The following is a 21662-nucleotide window of genomic DNA, read 5'->3' on the forward strand; positions in this document are numbered from 1 at the left end:
TCAGTTGTTTAACAAGGAGGGTCAATTGTTTACTTATAATGAATTCTTATCAGAGTATACAATTCCTGTGCTCCCTAGAGAATTTGCCATTGTTTTTGATGCTATTCCATCAGGTATTAAAACTTTGTTTTCTTCTACAACCAGACTATCACCAATTATTACTCTTCAAACTACTCAAACAGACTTATACATTGGGAATTCAGATCCTTTTTTGAGTGTTAAAACTAATAATAAATGTATAAGGGAACTAATCCAGAGGGATATAATTAGTAAACCTGCTTCTGTATTTGTTTGGAATAACTATTTCTTTGACATAGACTGGGAAAAAGCATGGTTATTACCCAGGAAATTTGTTTCAAATAATAGCAGTTAGTTCAGCTATTGTAAAGTATAAGTTAAATGTTGACCCTTTCTGTTCCTTTTGTCACCATACAGATGAAACATTAAGTCATCTTTTTTGGGATTGCTCCTCTAGTCAAACCTTTTGGTGTGACCTCAACCTTCTTTTAAACAAAAAATTAAATATTAATTTCAAACTGACTGAATTGAATGTATTTTATTTGGTCTTTTTAAAAATGGCATGCCTACAAAGAAATTGTTTATTATCAATCTTTTTTCTTTATTAGCGAAATTCCATATACATATGCACAAACTGTAAAGCTTTGAAAACTAGAGCCTTATGTAATGAATTTGATTTGTGAATTATTGTAATTTATTTTATATTTTTTTCTATCCTTTTCTTTCTTTATTTAGAATGTATTATTGTTTTTCCTTTTGTTGTTTGCTGTTACACTACCACAAGCATTTCTTGTTATTGCTGAAACTTTAACTTGAACAAACCTTTGTGTAAATAAAGTTTTGGAGAAAAAAAAAGACATATTTCATTTTTTCATTCAAAGGGACTTCAGATGTATTCGGTCTGAAAAATATGATGCACAACCGAGATGGAGTCCATTGTCACTGAACTAAATTGTCACGTCTCTCTCAGAAAGTACGACAGATGGAATACAAGTGTTAAAAGAGTTGTGTCGAAGTCTGTTCACCCCCTTAAATGATGTTCCCCTCCTGTTAGAATTGTTTTCCGTTACACCACCTCCGTGGTTAGGGGGGCTTTTGTTAGACGTTGCAGAAATAACTGGTCAAGGTTAAGGTAAGCACCTTAAAAGACAACTGATTGGGGTTAGGGATAAAGGTTGGGGCATGGCAAGTGCCACAGATGTATGTTAAGGCAAACAGAAAGATATTGTCACAACAAGCAGTTAGGTTTGGGATCTCTCACTGGCCATGGAAAAGAAAAATGGATGAGAAAGTAGATGACTTGGAGATTGCTCAAAGTATTAATTATGGGGGGGGGGGGTCCTAAAGGCATGTCAGGAGTGCCTCAGTACATTTCCATCCTCCGGCCTTGTTTATGGACATGAACTGTACAAAAGTCTGCAGCACCTCGGATGTCAAACTCTTCATGCAGCTTTATCTGTTTTTCCTCTTTTCTCATTTACAATAAATACTTGATTAGCTTTATGTGTGTACACAGTTCAGGCCTGAGGCAGAAGGCGGCAATTTGGAGACTAATTGGTGAGAAAATGATGTTTTTGGAAGTGACAGATGTATAGCATATGTATGTTTGTTTAATGTGTAATGTACATATTAATCTGTTTTTCCATTTTATTTAAAAGGACATATTGCATATTGATCAACATTTATGTAAAAGTGCCAGTGTTAGCCATCAGGCTAATTTTCAACTGCTGACCTTTTGGCAAGGTGTTGTAATAACCATTAATAATTAAAATTTGAAAAGCAATGTGTTGTTAGTGTGGTAAAAAAAAAGTTGGGCTTTAAGCCAAGGGAACATGACTGCAGCCAAGAGGGCGGAAGTTACATGACACCAACAACCAGCACTGAACTTGACACTCTTTTAATTAACCCACAGTCATTTTGTTGTCTTGTAGTTAAGAGACACAATTGACATTCAAAATGTTGAATAATCTGTGCAACTGCCTTATTTTAGTGCAAAACTTGTGTTAAGTACAGGAGTACAGAAGTATTAAAATATGTATTTTTTTGTTAGTCGTGTTGCAATGACAACACAAGATCATTATACAACATGTCTTTCAAACAATGAATTATTCCTTTTTACTGTAATTTACTAGAAATACTATATTTGTGCTTAAAATTGAGAATCCAAGTAGCCCATAAAAATAGCCTCAATTATCAGGTTATGTATGATTTGTGATAAGTACTCTGTATTTTTGTATCTTATTAATGGATTACCTTTTTATTTTCTACATTTTTACATATCATTGCATGTAAAGAACTAAACCAAAAATGAATTTTCTGAAATTACTGTGTGTATATAAAAGTCTGATATATCTCATTCCTCTGTGTTATAAAGCTCCACTGTTGTCAACAAAAACTCATAAAAACATGAGCCACACTGTTGCAATGGATGACATGTACCTTCATTACTATGAACACACACAGACATACCTTTTGATTCAATCCCACACAATCCCCCAGAAACACTCCCTGGCCTAGAGCACCAAATGCAGATTATTCTGCCACTTGTTGGAGTAACATTTGCTTAAAACAGTGTCCAGCAGCTAAAATGGGTTAAGACCACCAGATTTTAACAGCACTTATTACTGAGGAACATATTGATTTTAACTAATTATCTGACTTATGCATTCAATTTTTTTGTTTCAGCACAAGATTTTTCGAAAGTATGATCACTTGTCATTGCTGTTACAGATTTAAAATTGCAGCAAAGCATAAAATGCAATAGTTGTCCAATCAGTAGGACAAACACTGGCAAAAATCATTGTGCACCTCAATCTGCTTTCAACTGGGCAGTTTTCACTAAGCTTGATGTGCCCTTATATATCATGGCTCAGAATCAAATGTACTGAATAAAAAAGTATTGTTATGCACCATACAAGCATGAACTGAATACATATCATGTTGCATTTAATGGAAAGAGCAATGACTGTCCATCCTCTGCTCAGTTTTAAACACTCTTTGGCATCATTACAGCATGTTAATGTTCTGTTCCAGTCATGTTGAGACAAATGTACTTCTTAAAAATAAAGAGAACGGTCTAGACCTGCTCTATGTGAAAAGTGCCTTAAGATAACTTTTGTTGTTATTGAGCGCTATATAAATAAAACTGAACTGAAGTGAAGTCAGGGCCTTTCAGTGTTTACATTTTCTTTCATCTCTGGTTATCATTTTAATTCAATATCAGGACTATAGAAACTTACACACAATACAGTTAATACTGTTTGGCACATATCGTGACTCAAGAGTAATAAAGAAGTGATCACTTACTATTCAGATAGGTAAAACATAGTTTAACAGTCAAACCAAAATAAACATTCAACACTGCACTGAAGGTTGCAGAGAGTCTGCTTAATGTGTTCCAGGTATAAAAGGCTGTTATGTGCAAATCCGCCACATTACACAGAAAGAGAGCAGGGGAAGGGGAGTTATTTGATGTTGCGTAATATGCGGCGAGTGTGACTGGTTTTCATGGCAGCAAGAGCAGCCTCCAACGTGGAGATGAGATGCAGGAGGGTGCTGGGGTCTGTCTGGAGCACCCTGCTGCTGTGGTCAATGCAGCTGTCACAACCTCTCATCAGAAGCAGCCGTAGCGACAGCATGGGGATGGCCTGTTGACGGACTGAACGACTTGCCAACTGGCAGGATGGAGTGAGGGAAATCACAGTGTGAAGTGACAGAGAAACAAAGGGGGGAAAGTAGTTAAAATCTGAATATTGTTCAACTGAATCTTTACAGCAGCAAGTGGTGAAAACACAGAGCTCATATAAGCCAGTCTATGTAGGTTTCTCAGGTTATAGTGTACTCTGACTTCAACCTTTCCACATTTCATACATGCAGGCTGGTCTGATCTTAGTAATTTGAGTGACTTAAAAACTACTACATTAACAAACACAACAGTGAACATATTCACTTATTTACTACATTACCCATTTAAATGAGCAGCAGTTGAATAATAATTCCTTTAGGGGGGGTTCAAGTTTTCAGGCCTGTCTTGATACAACACTGATGTGTCAATGTATGCATATGCAAAAATACATTCCAAAGTTCATAAGCTAATATGAAGCTTCAGCAGTCTGAGTGAGTCAAGTCAAGTCAAGATTTATTTGTAAAGCCCATTTAAAAACAACCTCACCAAAGTAAATAATAAAATATTTTATTTTTGTTCATGGAGAGAAAGTTCACTTCCATCCAAGAGTGAGCTTAAACTATTGCTGACCAAGCTGCAGCAGAGGATACATTCCAGAAATCAGTTGTAGGTTTACTCACATTACAGAGTGAAGCACATACTATGTATTTACATGTATCCCCTTGCTAACTGTTATCAGCTCAGCTGGTAATGTTGCAACCATGTTGGTCATTCATTTTTCCTAACAGATGCTCTTTTACTGAGCCTCACAAACACTATTTTGACAATTTTAGCCACAACTCTGGCCAGATCAAAGGAAATCCCTAGAGAGCATTGGCTTGTTTCTTTAAGAAAAAGACAGAAAATCAAACAAGAAGTGTGAAAATGTTCGTTCGATTTATCTTCTTAACTTGGATATGAACATTTTTAGCAAATTTCTGACAATGCAATTAGAGAGAGCACTCCCTAAACTGATCAACTCTGATCAGAATGGTTTCATAAAAGGCAGCCATAATGCCAGGAGAGTGATCAATATTTTATACAATCAAAAGGAGGAAGTAGATACAGACAGAGCTCTTGATAAGGTCAAATATCCCTGTCTTATTCATATTCTTACTCAATTTGGCTTTGGGGAAACACTGTGCATTAGGGTTCAATTACTGTGTAAAAATTCAGCAGCCATAGTCTTAACCAATAGTACTGTATAAATCAATCTATCTATCTTTTTGTGTGTTTCGAGGGCGGCCTTCACATTCGCATGGTGGAGGCCTATGGGTGGACTATGGGTGGACTTTTTTTTGTTTGTGTCTTTTATATGTCTTATCATATTTGTGTACCTCGGTGGTGGAGATATCATGTTCTATCCAATCTCTATATCTAGAGGATGCCACCAATGAAGGCCCCTCTGCCCTCACCTTTTCATTGTATCTATTAAACCACTTGCCATTGCAATAAGGTCCCACATGGATTTGTCTGGGATTTAAATATGAAAATATGAGGCTAATAATAACAAATCTTCTATGATGAAAGGGAGCAGAAAAATCCCAGTCAGCATGCAATACAATTTCTGTGCTGAATGAATGAAAAGTTACTACAATGACATAACTGAACATCCCAGGTCCCCATTCCTCTTGTTTACAGTTTGACCCTTTGCTGCTAACTGTCCAAAAAATGCAAAAATGTCCAAAAAAAAAGGGCACAATTTTAAGAATTGTTTCAACTAATTGGGAATTAGGATTGTCCCTTATATAGATAATATAACACAAATTGATTATGACCCAGTGTTAGTGCAAACTACCAAATTCCTGGAACCAATGATGACTGGAATAATTTCAGGGTCAGTATGGAGAGAAGGAATTGTCACACTGACTAAACCCATTTGAACAATAATTATGGCATGTAAGTATTGTGTTAAGACCGGCTTGAAAACCCCCCCAGAAACTATCCTTTAAGTATCTACCATCAACACATAAACACACACACCTGAACATCCAGTCTCCATTCCACATTGTGGTAGGCAGGTAGGTTGGAGGGCAGCAGACTTAGGACACTGCGGATCTGACTTTGGTGCTGCAGGTAGAGCTGTAAAAACAAAATCTTGACACACTCAGTCTGTCACAAAAGCCAGTTCTGGTCACACCATCATCATCCTCTGTTGCCAATTTCGCTGTCGATGACCTCACCTGTCATTTCAGACCTTACCCTGCCCAGTTACTCTTGTTTCTCACCAATCCCATCACCTGACTTCCCCACCCACATACCTGTTTTCTATTCCCTCATCACCACCCTAGTATGTATACCTGCCCCATGCCACAAGTTTGACCCTCGTCTGTTCCTGCCTGTTTTATTTGCCTTCACAGACTGCTCAAGTAAAAATCTAATAAGCCTTTACCTGCTGTGAGTCAGGCACTTGAACCCCACTACCTATGTAATTACAAACTGAAATGAACTATCTGATATACCTGACAGATTTAAAGTGTACATTGCTCAAATCATCTCTTTAGATAAAGAAAATAGATTATAAATCACCTGTAGAAGGATCTGATTAAGCTCTTCAACAAACCCCAAGACCAACACTGAGTCCAGGAAATCCACTTCAGAGATCTACATAAACACACACACATACACACAAGGAAAAGTGACACAGGGAACAGTTGATTCCTTCAATATTTTAACGTTCACCAAAGCTGATGATATAGCTGATTCATTAAGTGTTATAGGCGATGTCTAACAGTCTTTATGCCATTTCAATCACAGAAAAGAGGGTCAGAGTGTGTGTGTGTGTGTGTGTGTGTGTGTGTGTGTGTGTGTGTGTGTGTCACCATGTGTTTGGAACTCTCTGTCATCAGATACATCAGGCCTTCCACTCCATGCTGCACCATTTCCACAGGAACACACAGCTTCCCTGCAAGCAGTGGTGCATTATGGGTTTAATCTGAAGTCCTGGCAGTTGCTAGGTAGCATGTGTGTCAAAGCTGCATGATATTAATTAATTAAATCAGTTCTGTTTAGCACTAATAAGCACCATCATGTGATATATTGGTTAGTAGACACAAAACCAGATAATTCATCTACAGAACAGAGGTACACTTTATGCTGTCCCTTTTAATTATTGATAATGATTTGAGCTGTATCAAAGTATTTAAAAGGTTACCTCCAGATACGTTTTAGGCATATAAAAACACTCTACTTTGATAAATACTTGTGTCTGATATGTTTTTTTCCCACAAAAATGTTACAAATGTACCTTTACCCATAAAGAGAAATCCAGAATCTATAAGCAAATATTCTTCATTTCAAAAGTTTAACTGCTGATTACAAGTCCATTCTCATTTTATATGCATTTGAAGCTTCTAGTTTCCAACATTACAGCTCCCGGTGCCTCCCACTCCCACTAAATCCCAGGAACATAGGCCTGGAGCCTTTTGTCTCATTCCCACCATAAATTGTGTATATCTGTCCCACAGTCCATTTAGTACTGTGCATGTATTGGGGGAATCAATTAAACAGATTTTATATTATTTAGCAGGTTTTACAAAAAGTCCCCTTTGTTGTCCTTGACATAATTTTTTTTTAAATAAAACCCAATATAAGAGCAGTACAATGAAGTTCTTTTTTAATTCTGCTTCATAACAGAATTTGGCAGTGTGGATGTAAACTCAGTTAATTACATCCACTAATCCAGAGGCTAATACAACAGTCCTGTAGTAGCTCCTGCCGTCATTAACGTTCTAATACTCATGATTTAGTGAAACGGTTCTAGAGAGCTGTTAATTCAACTTTATGGTCTTTTGAGAGGCGGCAGTAGAGGTGCATAGTGTTGGACTGGACCAGTCAGCTCATTCATAGGGAGTGTGTAATGAATGGTGTGTGTCTTACTGGCTGCTCCCTCATAGATCTTGGGGGTGGTCCCTTTCTTTAGGAACTCCAGAGCTATGCGACCAAACTCACCAACCACTGAGGACAAACAAAAAACATTGCCATATATACTCAATATATTAAACCCCAAAACCACCAATGTGTTTAATTCATAATTTTGGTTATGATTATACAGAAAAATGTTTTATGTCATCATTTTCCCAAGGAACTATGCAGATATCATTCAGTTGCTATACAGAGTTAGCGCTTCAGTAAACCACACAGTGCACACATGTCATAAATGGTTTGATTGGCAGCAAATATCAGACACTTCACACTACTTCATCACAGCACTAAATAACAGATCTGTGCTGACTGGCATCTAGAAATATGCACAGTATCATCACACTATATGTGTATATACAAGTGAGATGGAAAATGTATTAGTGCATGGCATCTTTAAATAATTTAACTTTTTTTGCTCCCCAATGACTCAGGGGATGCAGCAAATCAACAAAGTAGTCAGCTCTGGTAAAGTCTCTCTGACTCTTCCACACACCAGGAGAAAGACAAGAGAAGTACATCATTGTTTTAAAGCATATTACATAGATATATAAAATGTGTCTTGTTTCATTATCTCAAAACAGCAATGGAATAAATAAATAGTCTAAATAATGTATCATGTACACAACAAAACAAAATCTGCTCAAGACACCAAGAAATCATGAGAGCATTTGAAGTTAAGGAGATGCTCTTCTCACATGAGATCGCGTTTTTGCATTTTCAAAGACAGAATCCATGTTTTAAAAGGTGCATTCTAATGTATCAGCAGAGGTGGAGTGCAACTTGGTACATTTACTAAATGACTGTACTTAAATACAATTTTGTGTTATTTGTATTTTGAGTATTTGATTAAGGGAGATTAAGATTACATTTTTTACCATAAACATTTTTACCTGCAATATAATGTATGTTTTTAGATTTAACTACCCAACTGCATATAAAGTGGTTCAAATGATCTCCAAATATACGCACATATGCCTACCCCATATCTGTTTTTATACCCAATATAACTCTATGACATCAGACATTATCCTTTTTCACTGCTCTTTATTATCCAAATGACTGTTGTGTGTATTCAAATGGAGGGAATATAATGCGTTTTGAGTTAACCTGACATAACCCAGTTATGTGTGAAGACAGAGCCTGACAGAGTGTGTGTGTGTGTGTGTGTGTGTGTGTGTGTGGAGACTTTTCCTTGCTGTCCACAGACCACTGGAGCTCCTCGTCACTTTTCTCACAACGGCTTAAGTTTCTATAATAATATCCGATGATAATGATGGTGGTCATGATTATGATGACAGACTATATTTCCCAAATTGCATATTGTTGTTATTGTAGTTTTTCCAAGTTGCGGAACTACACATCCCGTGTTCTCAGCTGACAGTCAGCAGGTCTCATTAGAAGCTGAAGCTCTGATCCTGCACCACAGCAGAGACCACTTATTTACCTGCAGTGTCGACCTTCGGAAGGAAGGAGAGGTGTTCTTTGTGGTCTTCAGACAAAACCAGCAGCATCTTATATGGCAGGGTCCTGGTCAGCGCTCTAACTGTTTAACATTCAGGAGTTTACATATCCATAAACCCGGAAAACGATTTCAGCCGAGATACCACCCCCTTCTCCTTCTTCTCTGGTGTCTAATTCTTCTTCTTCCTTTTTTCTGGCAGACTACAAACCAGCGTTAAAGGTGCATGCCGCCGCCTACAGCATCGTAGTGTGTAACACTCTGATGTCTTACAATGCAGCGGTAAGGTTTTTTGTTGCTTTATTGCCATCTTCTGGACCTAATCACCCGCTTTAACTGTTATGCTTTAAAGGTTATAGCCTACAAAATATGACAATAAGCCTACAATTAAAATAAAATTTAAATTAAAAAAAACAAGAAGGGGCACATTTGAATTAGAATTAAAAGAGGATTTTAAAGCCTTGTGGATACTCATAGTCCAGATGGTTTTTAGTCCTTTTAGTGTTTCAAAATAGTGTTATTCTTAAGCTGAAAAATAATGAGTTTCCTTTCAGACCATTTGCATTTATTGATATAAAACTTTACATATAAAATGAGATTATTAAAAAAAAAGAAGTTTAAAACATGACCTGTGTCCATATCCTTTTTTTTCTCATAATAAAGACTAACGTCTCTTTTAATTTGCAAATTAAATATATATATACTAAATATTTATATTTATATAAGTCCAAATCACTCCTTATTAATGTTCTCAAAGTGATTATATCAATAGTATTTGCTACAAGAAGTTACAAGGCAATGTATCATATGTCTAAACAATCTGTTATTATATTTGTTATCCTCTATATTGATGCCATTTAACAGAACATCTATCTTAAACATTAGCCTATGTCATTAGATACACTGCTGTCTTGCAACAGTCTTAAAAAAACATGCTGGTACTATATCAAATAATATAATCTGGTGCTGGTATTGGGATACCAAATGTCTTTAAGGAAAGAAAGATATGTATTGAAGTAGTGAGATTTGTTTCTCCATAAAAGGTTGAATAAGGTAGAGTTTATTTTTGGCTTACTGATTTTGTGACATGCAATAGCCAACTTTAGTCGGATACAGTAAATGTGGTTATCCTTCAATTTGGATAAAAGCACCTGACCTTTGACTGACAAATCTTTCGTTAGGCACTTATCAAATTTCGTCTCGTTTTTGGAGTGATGAGGGGAAATTTGACTGTAGGCCTATTCTTGTCCTGGAAGAGCGGAGAGGGCGGACCCATATGCAAGACCAAAAGTCTTTATTCCTGGGACATGCATACAGTTAAACCCCCGCTGCCACCGCTCCAAGTGAAGAAAATACCTCGAGATGACACCAAGACGACACCAAAATATTAATTAAACACAAATAACAACACCAAATCACTGACCGGACTCTGGAAGCAGGTAAAACAACAAGTAGGAGACCTGGTTTGAACTAAAAGTGCAACAGAAAGTGAGCAGGAATCTAGAAAAGAAGTATCTGTATGTCACTGACTATCCGCACTGTAGTTCCGCCAGAAAGGCTCTCTGCCCCGGCTGCACTGTGCAGGCTGGGACGCAAAGGTGACACTGTTTTTTTGTTTTTGTTAGTTTGTTTTCATGTCAGTGACATTGTAACTATAGGGAAATGTGTAATAATGCCGGTATTTTGTCAATATATCAAAAGAGAACCTGTGTGTCCCAAATGTTTGAGAACGTTTATTATTTTTGCATTTCATCCTTTATGAAGATGGCAGTATTATCAGCTGGCTGACAACATTTGATTTCTTTTCCTAAAATTTGGATTACTTGAAAAAAGTAATTATATTAATGTTGGGCGACTGTTTGCATGACTAAAAAACACAAAAATTGAGCTGCAGGATCTCCTTGTTTACTCAGGAGTAGGGATGGGAATTCATAACATTTTATTGATACAAATGCCATTATCGATTTTGCTTATCGGTCCGATTCTTTAAGGATTCCCTTATCAATTCCTGATCAATTCCTTGTGTGGATAAATAGTAGGCCTACACAGGTTTTCAGTGACTATGCAACTGTTTTATTATCTCAACTGCTTATCAATGACCTTGTATGTTGATCAATATGAAACATAACTGGTAGATAAGATAAATGGTCCACAGTCAAAAGTTCACTGCATTAATTATTGAACAAATTCATTTTAAAGCATCACCGCTCTGCTGCTAATGTCTCTGAGTGAGGCATAGAAAGTTCACAGTAACTATATGTCATGTTCGCCTCACAAAGGTTAATATTAAATCAAAAGTGCTTACAACCGCTGCAGTTATTAAAGATGAACTACAAGATATCTGAAGATAACTTCAGCGTGTGCTAGGGGTGTGACCTCGCGAGACTAAAATGTGACGATATTTCTCGTTGAAGTGAATGTTGTCTTGCGAAGCTATAATTAAGGGGCGCACCAAAAATTTTTTTTCACGTGTGGATCATTAACCTCGTTACTTTTATTTGTGTGTTTTTTTATTAGCAATATGTTATAATTTGTGATAATTGGATTCTTTATTTAATTTATATTTATATACTAGAATAGTTTATTTTCTTTATAAGTCATATATTTCCTCATTGAAGTTTTCTAAAAAAATAAATAAAAAAGTTAAAATCTCGTTTCGATCTCGTGAACCCAATATCGTGTCTTGTGTCGTCTCTTGAGCTGAGTGTATCGTCACACCCCTAGTGTGTGCGTGCTGTACACAGTCTGAAGGCTGCACTACCATCACAGATGAGTCCTGCCTTTTCCGTTCCTGAGCAGTGAATTGATAAACTCAGAGTCATATGATTCCGATGGAATGGATCATTTCGAACCGGTTCTCGATTCCCATCTCTACTCCTGAGGTCCTGAACCTACAGGTGGTTCCCTATGGAAGTTTAAATTATTCCAATCACTCTAAAGAGTTTGTTTTGCCCTTTTTAAGCATTGATAAAATGCAAAAAGTCACATCAAATAACACAATGGGCCAGATACAAGAAACTTTTTTTTTTTTTTAAAGTTTCTTAAATTCGTCAGTTTTTTTTTAGGTGGACCTTTCGAGTGTGCCACTTCGGATTCACTAAATACTCACCAGGAAACAGTCAATGTACAACAGTAAATGACCTTCATAAACATGATGAATCCCACCTGTTTTAATGAACGTCTGTTCCCGAGAACAGTAAATTAACACGAATGACACCCTCAAAATACCTTATAACGTCAGACATCCGCAGGTTGTAGAGAAGCTCCATTCATGAAAATGACACCAAAGACTAAGAAGAACTTTACAAGCTCTGAGACTGAGGACCTGCTCTCAGAAATAGATCAACAGTAACACATTATTATTTAGTAGTGGAAGTGGTGGAATTAGCATTCAGTGATGCTAAAAGGAAAATCCAAGTCAGTTGACTCTGAAGACCAGAGCCAGCTGTGTCTTCTACCGCAAATGTTGTTAGTGACAACCGCTGATGTTACACCTGCTGCTCAGCCTGCTTTCCCACAGACCTGCTGACAACTCAGGACAAGCCGGCAGAGGAAACTGGGGATGATGGTAACATTGCAAACAGCTCAACCACTCTTTGTCTTTGTATTTGTGCTGTGTGCGTTTTACAGTGTCAAAAGCTTGTAGGCTGTCTATGAATAATATCTGTTGTGTTATGTAACCCTTATTGTCAATCAAATCTAAGATTAATGGAATATTGTTGTCCTCCTTTCATGCAAGGACACATCTTTGTCTACTCTAAATGTAACTTTAGTCTCTGTGCCAATGTAACCCCTTCTTTTCAGCTCAATCTCAGCAGACAGAAGAGACCATTCGACAATCTTTCTCTCTGGGTTCACAGCGTTTATTGATCAGGGTAGCACTGTTAAATAATACAGAAGAACACATCAACGTGGCCAGTGGTGACAGTCTGTTGTACAGCTCATTACCCACAGCTGCGGTCATCAACGGCAACAGGCACAAACTGATGCTGTTGCTGTTAGTAAACATTTCACAACGTGATCGTATAGTTTTTTTTAAAATTAGGCTATTACAGTAAAATAAAACAATAATAATAATGATAATAATGCATTTTATTTAAAGGCACCTTTCAAAGCACTCAAGGACACCTTACAAGGCTCATAAAACACAACAACAGTACATCAAACAATAAAAATCAGGTAACATTTAGTGCAAACTCTGCATCCGTTTTTCATCTCGCTCAGCAGAAAGAGGAGAGCATTTATTAAAGCATTCACAATTTAAATCCTCTGTTGCGAACACTCAATATTCTCTATGAAATAAACATGACTTCAAAATAAAATACTATTTGTCTTTTCTCATCTTTCAGCAAATACTGAGTTATAAGTTTTGTGTGATTAAATAAATCAAAATGACAATAACCACTGTTACCCTGTAAGTTGTCTCTTTTCAGCTTAAAATAAAACATAGCTTATGTTACGACTTACATATAAAACATAGCTTATGTTATCACTTACATATAAAACATATCTTATGTTACCACTTACATATAAAACATAGCTTATGTTACCACTTACATATGGTTCCTAAATGCATTTTCCATTTTTTCAACTGAAATCATTTTACTCCTCCAAAATGCATGAGCTGACAGATTTTTAACTTGTTTTTAACCACTTTTAAAATGTATAAAATTTGTTTTTAACATTAGCTTTTAACCGTTTTACAGTACATAAACTCAGTTTTTTATATTAGTTTTTCATATTTTACACAATATATTACATTTCAAAACTATTAGACTTTACACAAATGTTCAAGGAGCTAAAAATAAAACTCTGACTAACGTGACTTTGGAAGCAACAGGTGACGTTATCAGGCGCGAAAATGTGGCTACTGCTATATGTACATACATGTCCGCAAATTCATAAAATGTATTCATGACATGTCAACATATTACACCTCAGTTACTAAACTTAATTTACACTCTTAATTTAAACTCTGCGTCCGTTTTTCATCTTGCTCAGCAGAAAGAGGAAAGCTGCAAAGCGGACCAAACTGACGTAAAGCCCCCTGGAACACAATAAGCGCCACACTGCCCCCTGCTGGTGACCCCACAATTACTCCTGACATCTATATAGAATATTTTAGTGCAAGGATGGTGGAAACAGGTTGATTACCCCTGAACAAATATGCAAAACATGAATTATAAAATTACAGAAACTACCACAAATGTGATAACACTTTAGTGGGCATCACAGAGACAGAGTCAGAAGTGCGAATGTCTTGTTCGAGAGAGTTCCAAAGGCGGGGGGCAGATCTGCTGAAAGCTCTTGACCCCATGGTGGTTAAGTTGGCAGATGGGGCAGAGAGCTGGTTGGCAGAGGAGGATCGGAGAGTTCGGGAAGGTGTGTAGATGTGAATAAGTTTAGAGAGATATGATGGTGCCAGGTTGGGAAGGATCTTGTAAGTGAGGAGTAGAATCTTAAAGTCAATGCGGGATTTGATAGGGAGCCAATGAAGTTGCTGCAGGGCAGGAGTGACGTGTTCAATAGAGGGAGTTCTGGTTGTGATACGAGCGGCTGCGTTCTGTACCAGCTGGAGTTTGTGAAGAGATTTACGCGGAAGACCAAAGAGGAGAGAGTTACAGTAGTCCAGACGGGATGTGATCAGGGTGTTTACCAGGATAGCGGTGCAGGTTGGTGAAAGTGAGGGACGGAGACGGTTGATGTTACGTAGATGGAAGTATGCAGTCCGAGTAACGTTATTGATGTGGGCTTCAAAAGATAATGTGCTGTCCAGGATAACACCCAGGCTCTTTACCTGAGGGGATGTAGGAACAGTGGAATTGTTGATGGACATGGAGAAAGTGTTGCGTGTTGCTAAGGCTGATCTGGTACCGATGAGGAGGACCTCAGTTTTTTCGCCGTTGAGTTTACACATTTATTTCCAAATTGTTTTGAACCCATTTTCTAGTTATGTATAAAAATTACAACATTAAATGACAACAATAATACAACAATTTTGTGCAAAGGCCCTTTTAAAATTAGGCCTACTGCCTATAATTATCATTAGAAATAATATACAAGAGATACAGACAGAAATACAAAGATACCTGTTGAATAATACAGAAAAACACATCAACGTGGCCAGTGGTGACAGTCTGTTGTACAGTTCCTTGCCCTACACAGTAAAAATGAATAAAATAAACACACTGTAACAGTCGCCATATATCTGTGTGCGAAGCACAACGGTTGACATGGCTAACGGAGCAAGCTAGCGCAGCTTCACTCAAAAGACAGAAATAATAACAATAGGGTCCTTGCCTCCAGGCAAGCCTTTCGGCTCGGTCCTTAATAAACAATAAAACGGTAACACAGTGATAGTCAAAAAAACGTCGTTGTCAAAGGCAACAGGTACACATTGACACTGTTGCTGTTGACAACATTTATCACCACTGGCCTCAGGAGGATACTTAACCCTTATGGCAACAAACCACTTTTTTTGGTATTATACCATCCCTTTACATTTTTGAATGTTTTTAAAAAAAATGTAATATCACCAGACATGTCCTCATCCAATAAAATTAGGGGTAGAAATGGGTTTGACCTTCGACCGGGGGTTGGAACAATCCTTTTTTGAGCCAAATCTGCATTTGACACAGTGCCAGCGAATGGTAAGATAAATAGTTTTTTTACACGTTTAAAGTGAATTAACTTAACAAATAAAAATATATGCATGTGCATGAATATGTAAAGAAGTATATTTAATTGTTTAAATACATATTTTGTTTTCATTTACTTTCTAAAACTGTGTTTTTTCGTTCGTTGCCTCAGGGCAACATCATGCAGTTAGACCACTTTTGATTGGGCAGTTATGCTAAAGCACTCAACTCTGGTCCTGAGGACACTGTGCCTGCATGTTTTAGATGCCTCCCTGCTCCAACACACCTGATTAAAATCAACAGTTTGTTATCAATCAGTAATTACTCAGTTTTGTTGGAGCAGGGATAAAGGATTACTGGGATCAGGATTGTGAATGTGAAAGAGATGGAATGTATAATTCTGACAATAGTCAAACGATGTAATACCCGGTGTCAACTTGATGGGCAATCCTGAACTGAAGAGAACAGGTCGTGGCTCTTTTGAAGAGAAGATGGCTGTGGTTGGAGAAACCACTTTGCATGTAGTGAAGTGGTATGATAACCGCTCAGTGACCCTTCTGAGTGACTACATCGGAGCATCCCCAGTTAAAGAAGTTGAGAGGTGGGACCGCAAGCAAAAGGTGAACATCAAAGTCCCCTGCCCTGCTGTGGTGAAGGAGTACAACAAGAATATGGGTGGAGTGGATCTACTTGACTCCCTGATTGCACTGTACCGGAACAAAATAAGGTCCAAAAAGTGGTATCACCGGCTGATTTCCACTTGCTGGACATGACCACGGGCGTCGAAGTTAGGGGAGAAATTGGAATGGTGTACCAGGGCCCAAAGCACGGGGGGGCCCTGGGCTTTTGTTTAAATAGAATAGAATAGAAAGTTTTTATTGTCATTGTACAAAGCACAACAAAATTGAGATGCCGTCTTTAAAGTGCAGAAACAAAAAATAAATAAATAATTGCCATTATTTAATGCAGTTTAGTGCATTTATGGCTTTAGCATAAAAGCTGTTGTGTAATCTATTTGTGCGTACTGTACTGTAGCGTTTGCCTGAGGGCAGCAGCTCAAACAGCGAGTGTCCTGGATGAGATGGGTCCCTGAGTATATGGAGAGCTTTCCTGAAACAGCGGGAACTGTACAGATCTTTCAGGGAGGGGAGAGGGCAGCCGATAATCTTCTGGGCTGTGGTGATGACCCTCTGGAGCGCTATCCTCTCTGCAGCTGTGCAGCTGGAGAACCACACACACATGCAGTAGGTCAACATGCTCTCAATGGAGCAACAATAAAAGGACACAAGCAGTTTTTGTGAGAGTTGGTTATTCCTGAGTACTCTCAGGAAGTACAATCTCTGCTGTGCTTTCTTAATGATAGCAGTGGTGTTGATGCTCCAGGTCAGGTCTTCCTCTATGTGAACTCCCAGAAACCAGAAGTCTGTGACCCTCTCCACACAGTCCCCACCGATGAACAGGGGCGGAGTGTCCGTTTTATTTCTCCTGTAGTCTATGACCAGCTCCTTTGTCTTGGTAGTGTTCAGTGCCATGTTGTTTTCTGTGCACCACACTGACTACTGCTCCACCTCGTCCCGATATGCAGACTCATCCCCCCCAGAGATGAGCCCCACCACAGTGGTATCATCAGCGAATTTAACGATGCTGTTGCTGGAGTGGACGGGGGTGCAGTCGTGGGTGTAGAGGGTGTAGAGTATGGGGCTCAGCACACAGCCCTGAGGTGATCCAGTATTTAGGCTGAGCGCTGAGGAGATGTGGGGGCCTACTCTCACCCTCTGGGAGCGGTCAGACAGGAAGTCTTGATCCAGAGACAGATGGAGTGAGATATTCCCAGGTCTGACAGCTTGTTCACCAGTCTGTTGGGGATGATGGTGTTAAACGCAGAACTGAAGTCCACAAAGAGCAGCTGCGTGTAGCTCCCCTGCTGCTCCAGGTGGGACAGAGCAGAGTGGAGAGCTGTGGCTATAGCGTCTTCTGTGGACCTGTTGGCTCTGTATGTGAACTGGTGAGGGTCAAACCTGGGTGGAAGATTTGAAGTGATGTGCTTCCGGACCAGTTTCTCAAAGCACTTCATAATGATAGGTGTAAGAGCTACTGGTCGGTAATCACTCAGGCTGCTGGTGTTTTTTTTCTTCGGGGGTGGGACAATTGTGGAGGACTTCAGGCAGGAAGGGACGGCAGAGTGAGACAGTGACTGGTTAAAGATCTTGGTAAAGACTCCAGCCAGCTGGTCCGCACAGTCCCTCAGCACCCGTCCAGAGACGCTGTCAGGTCCTGCAGCTTTCCTCTGGTTCACAGCCCTCAGCGTGCACCTCACCTCATGCTCCTCCACCTTGAGGATGTGACTGTTGTGGGATGGTGGATTTAGTGTGGCTGCCTCCGGTGACTCCACCTCAAAGCGGGCGAAGAAGTGGTTCAGCTCCTCTGCCAGTGAGGCGTCACCAACAACAGACGAGATGTTACTGGGTCTGTAGTTGGTGATATGCTGGACCCCTGCCACACCTGCCTGGAGTCGTTGCTCTGGAGACAGTCCTGAATCCTCCTCCTGTAGGCAGCCTTGGCCTCTCTGATGCCTCTCTTCAGATTGGCTCTAGCAGCACTGTATAGCACCCCATCACCAGACCTGAAGGCGGTGTTCCTCTTCCTTAGCAGGCACTACACTTCTTTAGTCATCCAGGGTTTCTTGTTGGGATAAACCCGGATGCATTTGTCAACAGTGACAGTGTCCATGCAGTGCTTGATGTAACCCAGGACAGCTGTTGTGTACTGCTCTAGGTCCTGATGTTCGAAAACATCCCAGTTTGTTGACTCAAAGCAGTCCTGCAGCTGTTGAGAGGCACCTTCAGGCCAGGTTGTAACAATTCTAGATGTAAGAGCACTTTTTCTGAGGGGGGTATATGCTGGAATTAAGAGCAGGGACATGTGGTCTGACTGGCCCAGGTGTGGTAATGGCTTAGCCCTAAAGCCCTTCTTGATGTTAGAGTAGACCCTGTTCAGTGTGTTTGCTCCCCTGGTAACACATTTAACGTGCGGATGTAATTTAGGGAGCACTGCCTTTAAATCAGCATGATTAAAGTCCCCTGCAATGATGTGAACAGCCTCAGGATACATACTCTGCTGACAGCTAACGATGTCATGTAAATGACCCAGGGCCGAGTTAGCATTTGCATCCGGTGGAATATAAACAGCTGTTACCATGACAACAGTAAACTCCCGAGGTAGATATATGGGCCTGCATTTAACAGTTACATCCTCCAGGTCCGGGCAGCAATAACTGGCGACAGTCTTAGTGTTGGTACACCAACTGTAGTTCACATACATGCATAATATATATCAGTTATAAAAAATGATGTCATAAATATTAAAATAAAATCAAAGTTGCTATGAAAGTTCAATAATAAGGTTGCTTTAATCAAATTAAGTCTGAGATTAACTGCACCCCCTTGCAAAAATGCAAAATGGTTCATTCTGCCTGGTAGGACTCGCTAACGGTTGTTAACGTGTCAGGTGTGGCGTGAGAGTGTGTGAACTGCTTGAAATGCGTGCTATTTGTAACTATTGTAGCAGCCTACTCATTTTAAAACATGCTTAGCAGTTATTATTGATGATATTGATGCTGATAATCATTTAAAAATCTAGTTTATGGCATAAGTAACCTACCTAGTACATAATACAGCAAATGTTCATTACCCGTTAGCAAATCTAAATCTGACCTTTTCAATCAAAAGTCCCTTTCAGAAGCAGTGGCAGAAAGTGGATCAGCTACTCCATTCTCCTCTACTGCAGACTTGAGTGAAGGTCATAATGACTATTGAGTCATGTTTTGTCTTTGGATGTAGAATTTTTTTGCTGTTTATTGTTTATTAAGGATCCAGAGTTTAACATCATCACATCACAGCAATGTTAAGCCATGTGTGGCATTATAGAAACCTGTTTACATTTCTTTTGAAAGTAAAATCTGACTGACTGGTGAGTCTTGTGTGGTTGTATATTATTATAAAGTAGCCTTAGCGATTTTTTGAAGTAACCTAGGAAGTAAACTTAACTTAAAATACTTTGGGGGTCATTAATAGGCCTGCCTTGCAATCTCCAATACTGTGAGCTCAAACTGAAAATAAAACAATTCCCAAACCACAGTAAAACAACATAAGGGTATCAACGAGGACTCCCAAAAAGTAGGGTGAAATATTTTTTTCAGGCTCCTCTCCTGTGGAACCATCTCCCAAATTGGGTCTCTACTTTTAAGAGTAGGCTTAAAACGTTCCTTTTTGATAAAGCTTATAGTTAGGGCCGGCCAGGCTTGTCCTGGACCAGCTCCTAGTTTATGCTGCTATAGGCTTAGACTGCCGGGGGGCTCCCATGATGCACTGAGCTCCTCTCTCCTCCTCTCTCTCTCTCTCCATCCATCTATATCCATTAACATTCATGTACTATTAATGCATTCAATAACCTAAACTTCTTCCCCGGAGTTGTCTGTGCTTTCTCTTCTCACAGGTAATCTGGGCCTGTAGACGCCCGGATGACAGATTCCAGTCCCGGACCTTCTAGCTTCAATGTTTATTTTCAATGTGCTTCTCTCTCTCTCCTATTCTTCCTCTCTCTCCTCTCTACCCCAACCGGTCGAGGCAGATGTTCTCCCACTTTGAGCCTGGTTCTGCCTGAGGTTTCTTCCTGTTAAAAGGGAGTTTTTTCTTGCCACTGTCACCAAGTGCTTGCTCAAGGGTCCTTTAAAATTAAACCTGAAGAGTACGGTTTAGAACCTGCTCTATGTGTAAAGTGCCTTGAGATTACTTTGTTGTGATTTGGCGCTATACAAATAAAGATTGATTGATTGATTGACCCTCATGGCTAAAAAGAAGAAGCAATAATCAGTCTATGCACACGTGGATTACACAGGTGGAGCCACACAAACCTCACTTTGCATCCTCACTAAATAATCAATAACACAGTGGAAGCTTTCCCAATGTAGGCTCTGCAATAATGCTGTTAAACAACAGAAAAACACGGCTTGATATAAACCTAATAACACAGGCTGTGTGCTAACTAGGGCTGATTACTTACAAAACTTACCATTTAGTTCATTTTCTGGTATCAGCAGACGTTCATTATAACTAAAAACAAAATGAACAACGCACGTTGTACTAAACGCATTATCAATATGATCGATACATTTACAATAATGAACTGCTGTGACTGTGAGACCGTCTGCAGTAGCAGCAGAGTACCGGAGAACCGGTGTTTCGGTTTAACTGGTGACTGTGTTAACTGGGGACTTTCTCATAAAAAGCCTTTGATTGTGGTTTAATCCTTTTAAAATACACAATACTCTGTGTAATATCTAATCATGTATGTAAGTTAAATAGCGTTCAGGGGACTCATTCACCTCTCATAATGTGAGAAAGTCACCAGATAACACGGTCACCAGTTAAACCGCAACATCAGAGTCTGTCCTAAACACATGGCGCTTTTAATGACCCGCTGCCGTCATATCTCCCCGGGTCCCAGTTATTATTTCATTGCTTAGGCCCGGCGTGTTAAGTTTGAGTGCGTTTTGCGGGAAATCTACCAAGAAAAACTGTGTAAACAACAGGGTGGAGACATCAGTATTTCAATGAGGGTTTTGCGTCTTAATGGAGAGTTTGGACGAGCAAAAGCCTGCAAGCGCAACATGAGATTTGATCACATGGAATTAGAGGTTCCAGTGTCGGGGCGGGGGGGCTGGTGGTTGGTTTAATAACGCTGTATTGATAGTCACACAAACGCACAGACACTGTCTAGAGCGCACTCTTGCTTGCTCGCTCCAGATTACGGGGGAGATTGGATCTTATTTGCGGGCGTCAGACAGTTATCAATATGCGGGAGACTCCCGGAACTTCCGGGAGAGTTGGGATGTCTGCGACATATGCGAGAATATTTGTGACAAAGTCAATGCTGTTAGTAAAACCAAAAATATTCCACT

General features: G+C 39.2%; 1 protein-coding gene across 2 annotated transcripts; it reads right to left on the reverse strand.

Moving 5' to 3' along the window:
• Nucleotides 1-1899: 1899 nt before the first annotated feature.
• On the reverse strand, nucleotides 1900-21599 carry commd2 (COMM domain containing 2). 2 transcript variants are annotated; one of them, XM_062423996.1, is made up of 7 exons: nucleotides 21590-21599; nucleotides 9051-9203; nucleotides 7562-7639; nucleotides 6505-6587; nucleotides 6212-6286; nucleotides 5666-5764; nucleotides 1900-3692 (listed from the first exon to the last, which is right to left on the reverse strand). In XM_062423996.1, exons 2-7 carry the CDS (start codon nucleotides 9115-9117, stop codon nucleotides 3483-3485), a joined length of 612 nt encoding a protein of 203 aa, XP_062279980.1. In that variant the 5' UTR covers nucleotides 9118-9203; nucleotides 21590-21599; the 3' UTR covers nucleotides 1900-3482. The 2 variants fall into 2 exon arrangements, with proteins under 2 accessions (XP_062279980.1, XP_062279979.1); XM_062423995.1 differs by lacking the exon at nucleotides 21590-21599 and having other exon boundaries at nucleotides 9051-9233.
• Between the last annotated feature and the right edge of the window lie 63 nt (nucleotides 21600-21662).

This window comes from Scomber scombrus, chromosome 8 (genome assembly GCF_963691925.1).
Source record: "Scomber scombrus chromosome 8, fScoSco1.1, whole genome shotgun sequence".
NCBI classification, from domain to species: domain Eukaryota; kingdom Metazoa; phylum Chordata; class Actinopteri; order Scombriformes; family Scombridae; genus Scomber; species Scomber scombrus.

Coding starts and splice junctions, on each gene's coding strand:
- commd2 (XM_062423996.1), bottom strand. CDS start 9,117: ATGCTGCTGGTTTTGTCTGAAGACCACAAAGAACACCTCTCCTTCCTT. Junction 7,640..9,050: donor TCCGAAGGTCGACACTGCAG/GTAAATAAGTGG, acceptor GTTTGTCCTCAG/TGGTTGGTGAGTTTGGTCGC. Junction 3,693..5,665: donor AATGGAGACTGGATGTTCAG/GTGTGTGTGTTT, acceptor CCATCCTGCCAG/TTGGCAAGTCGTTCAGTCCG.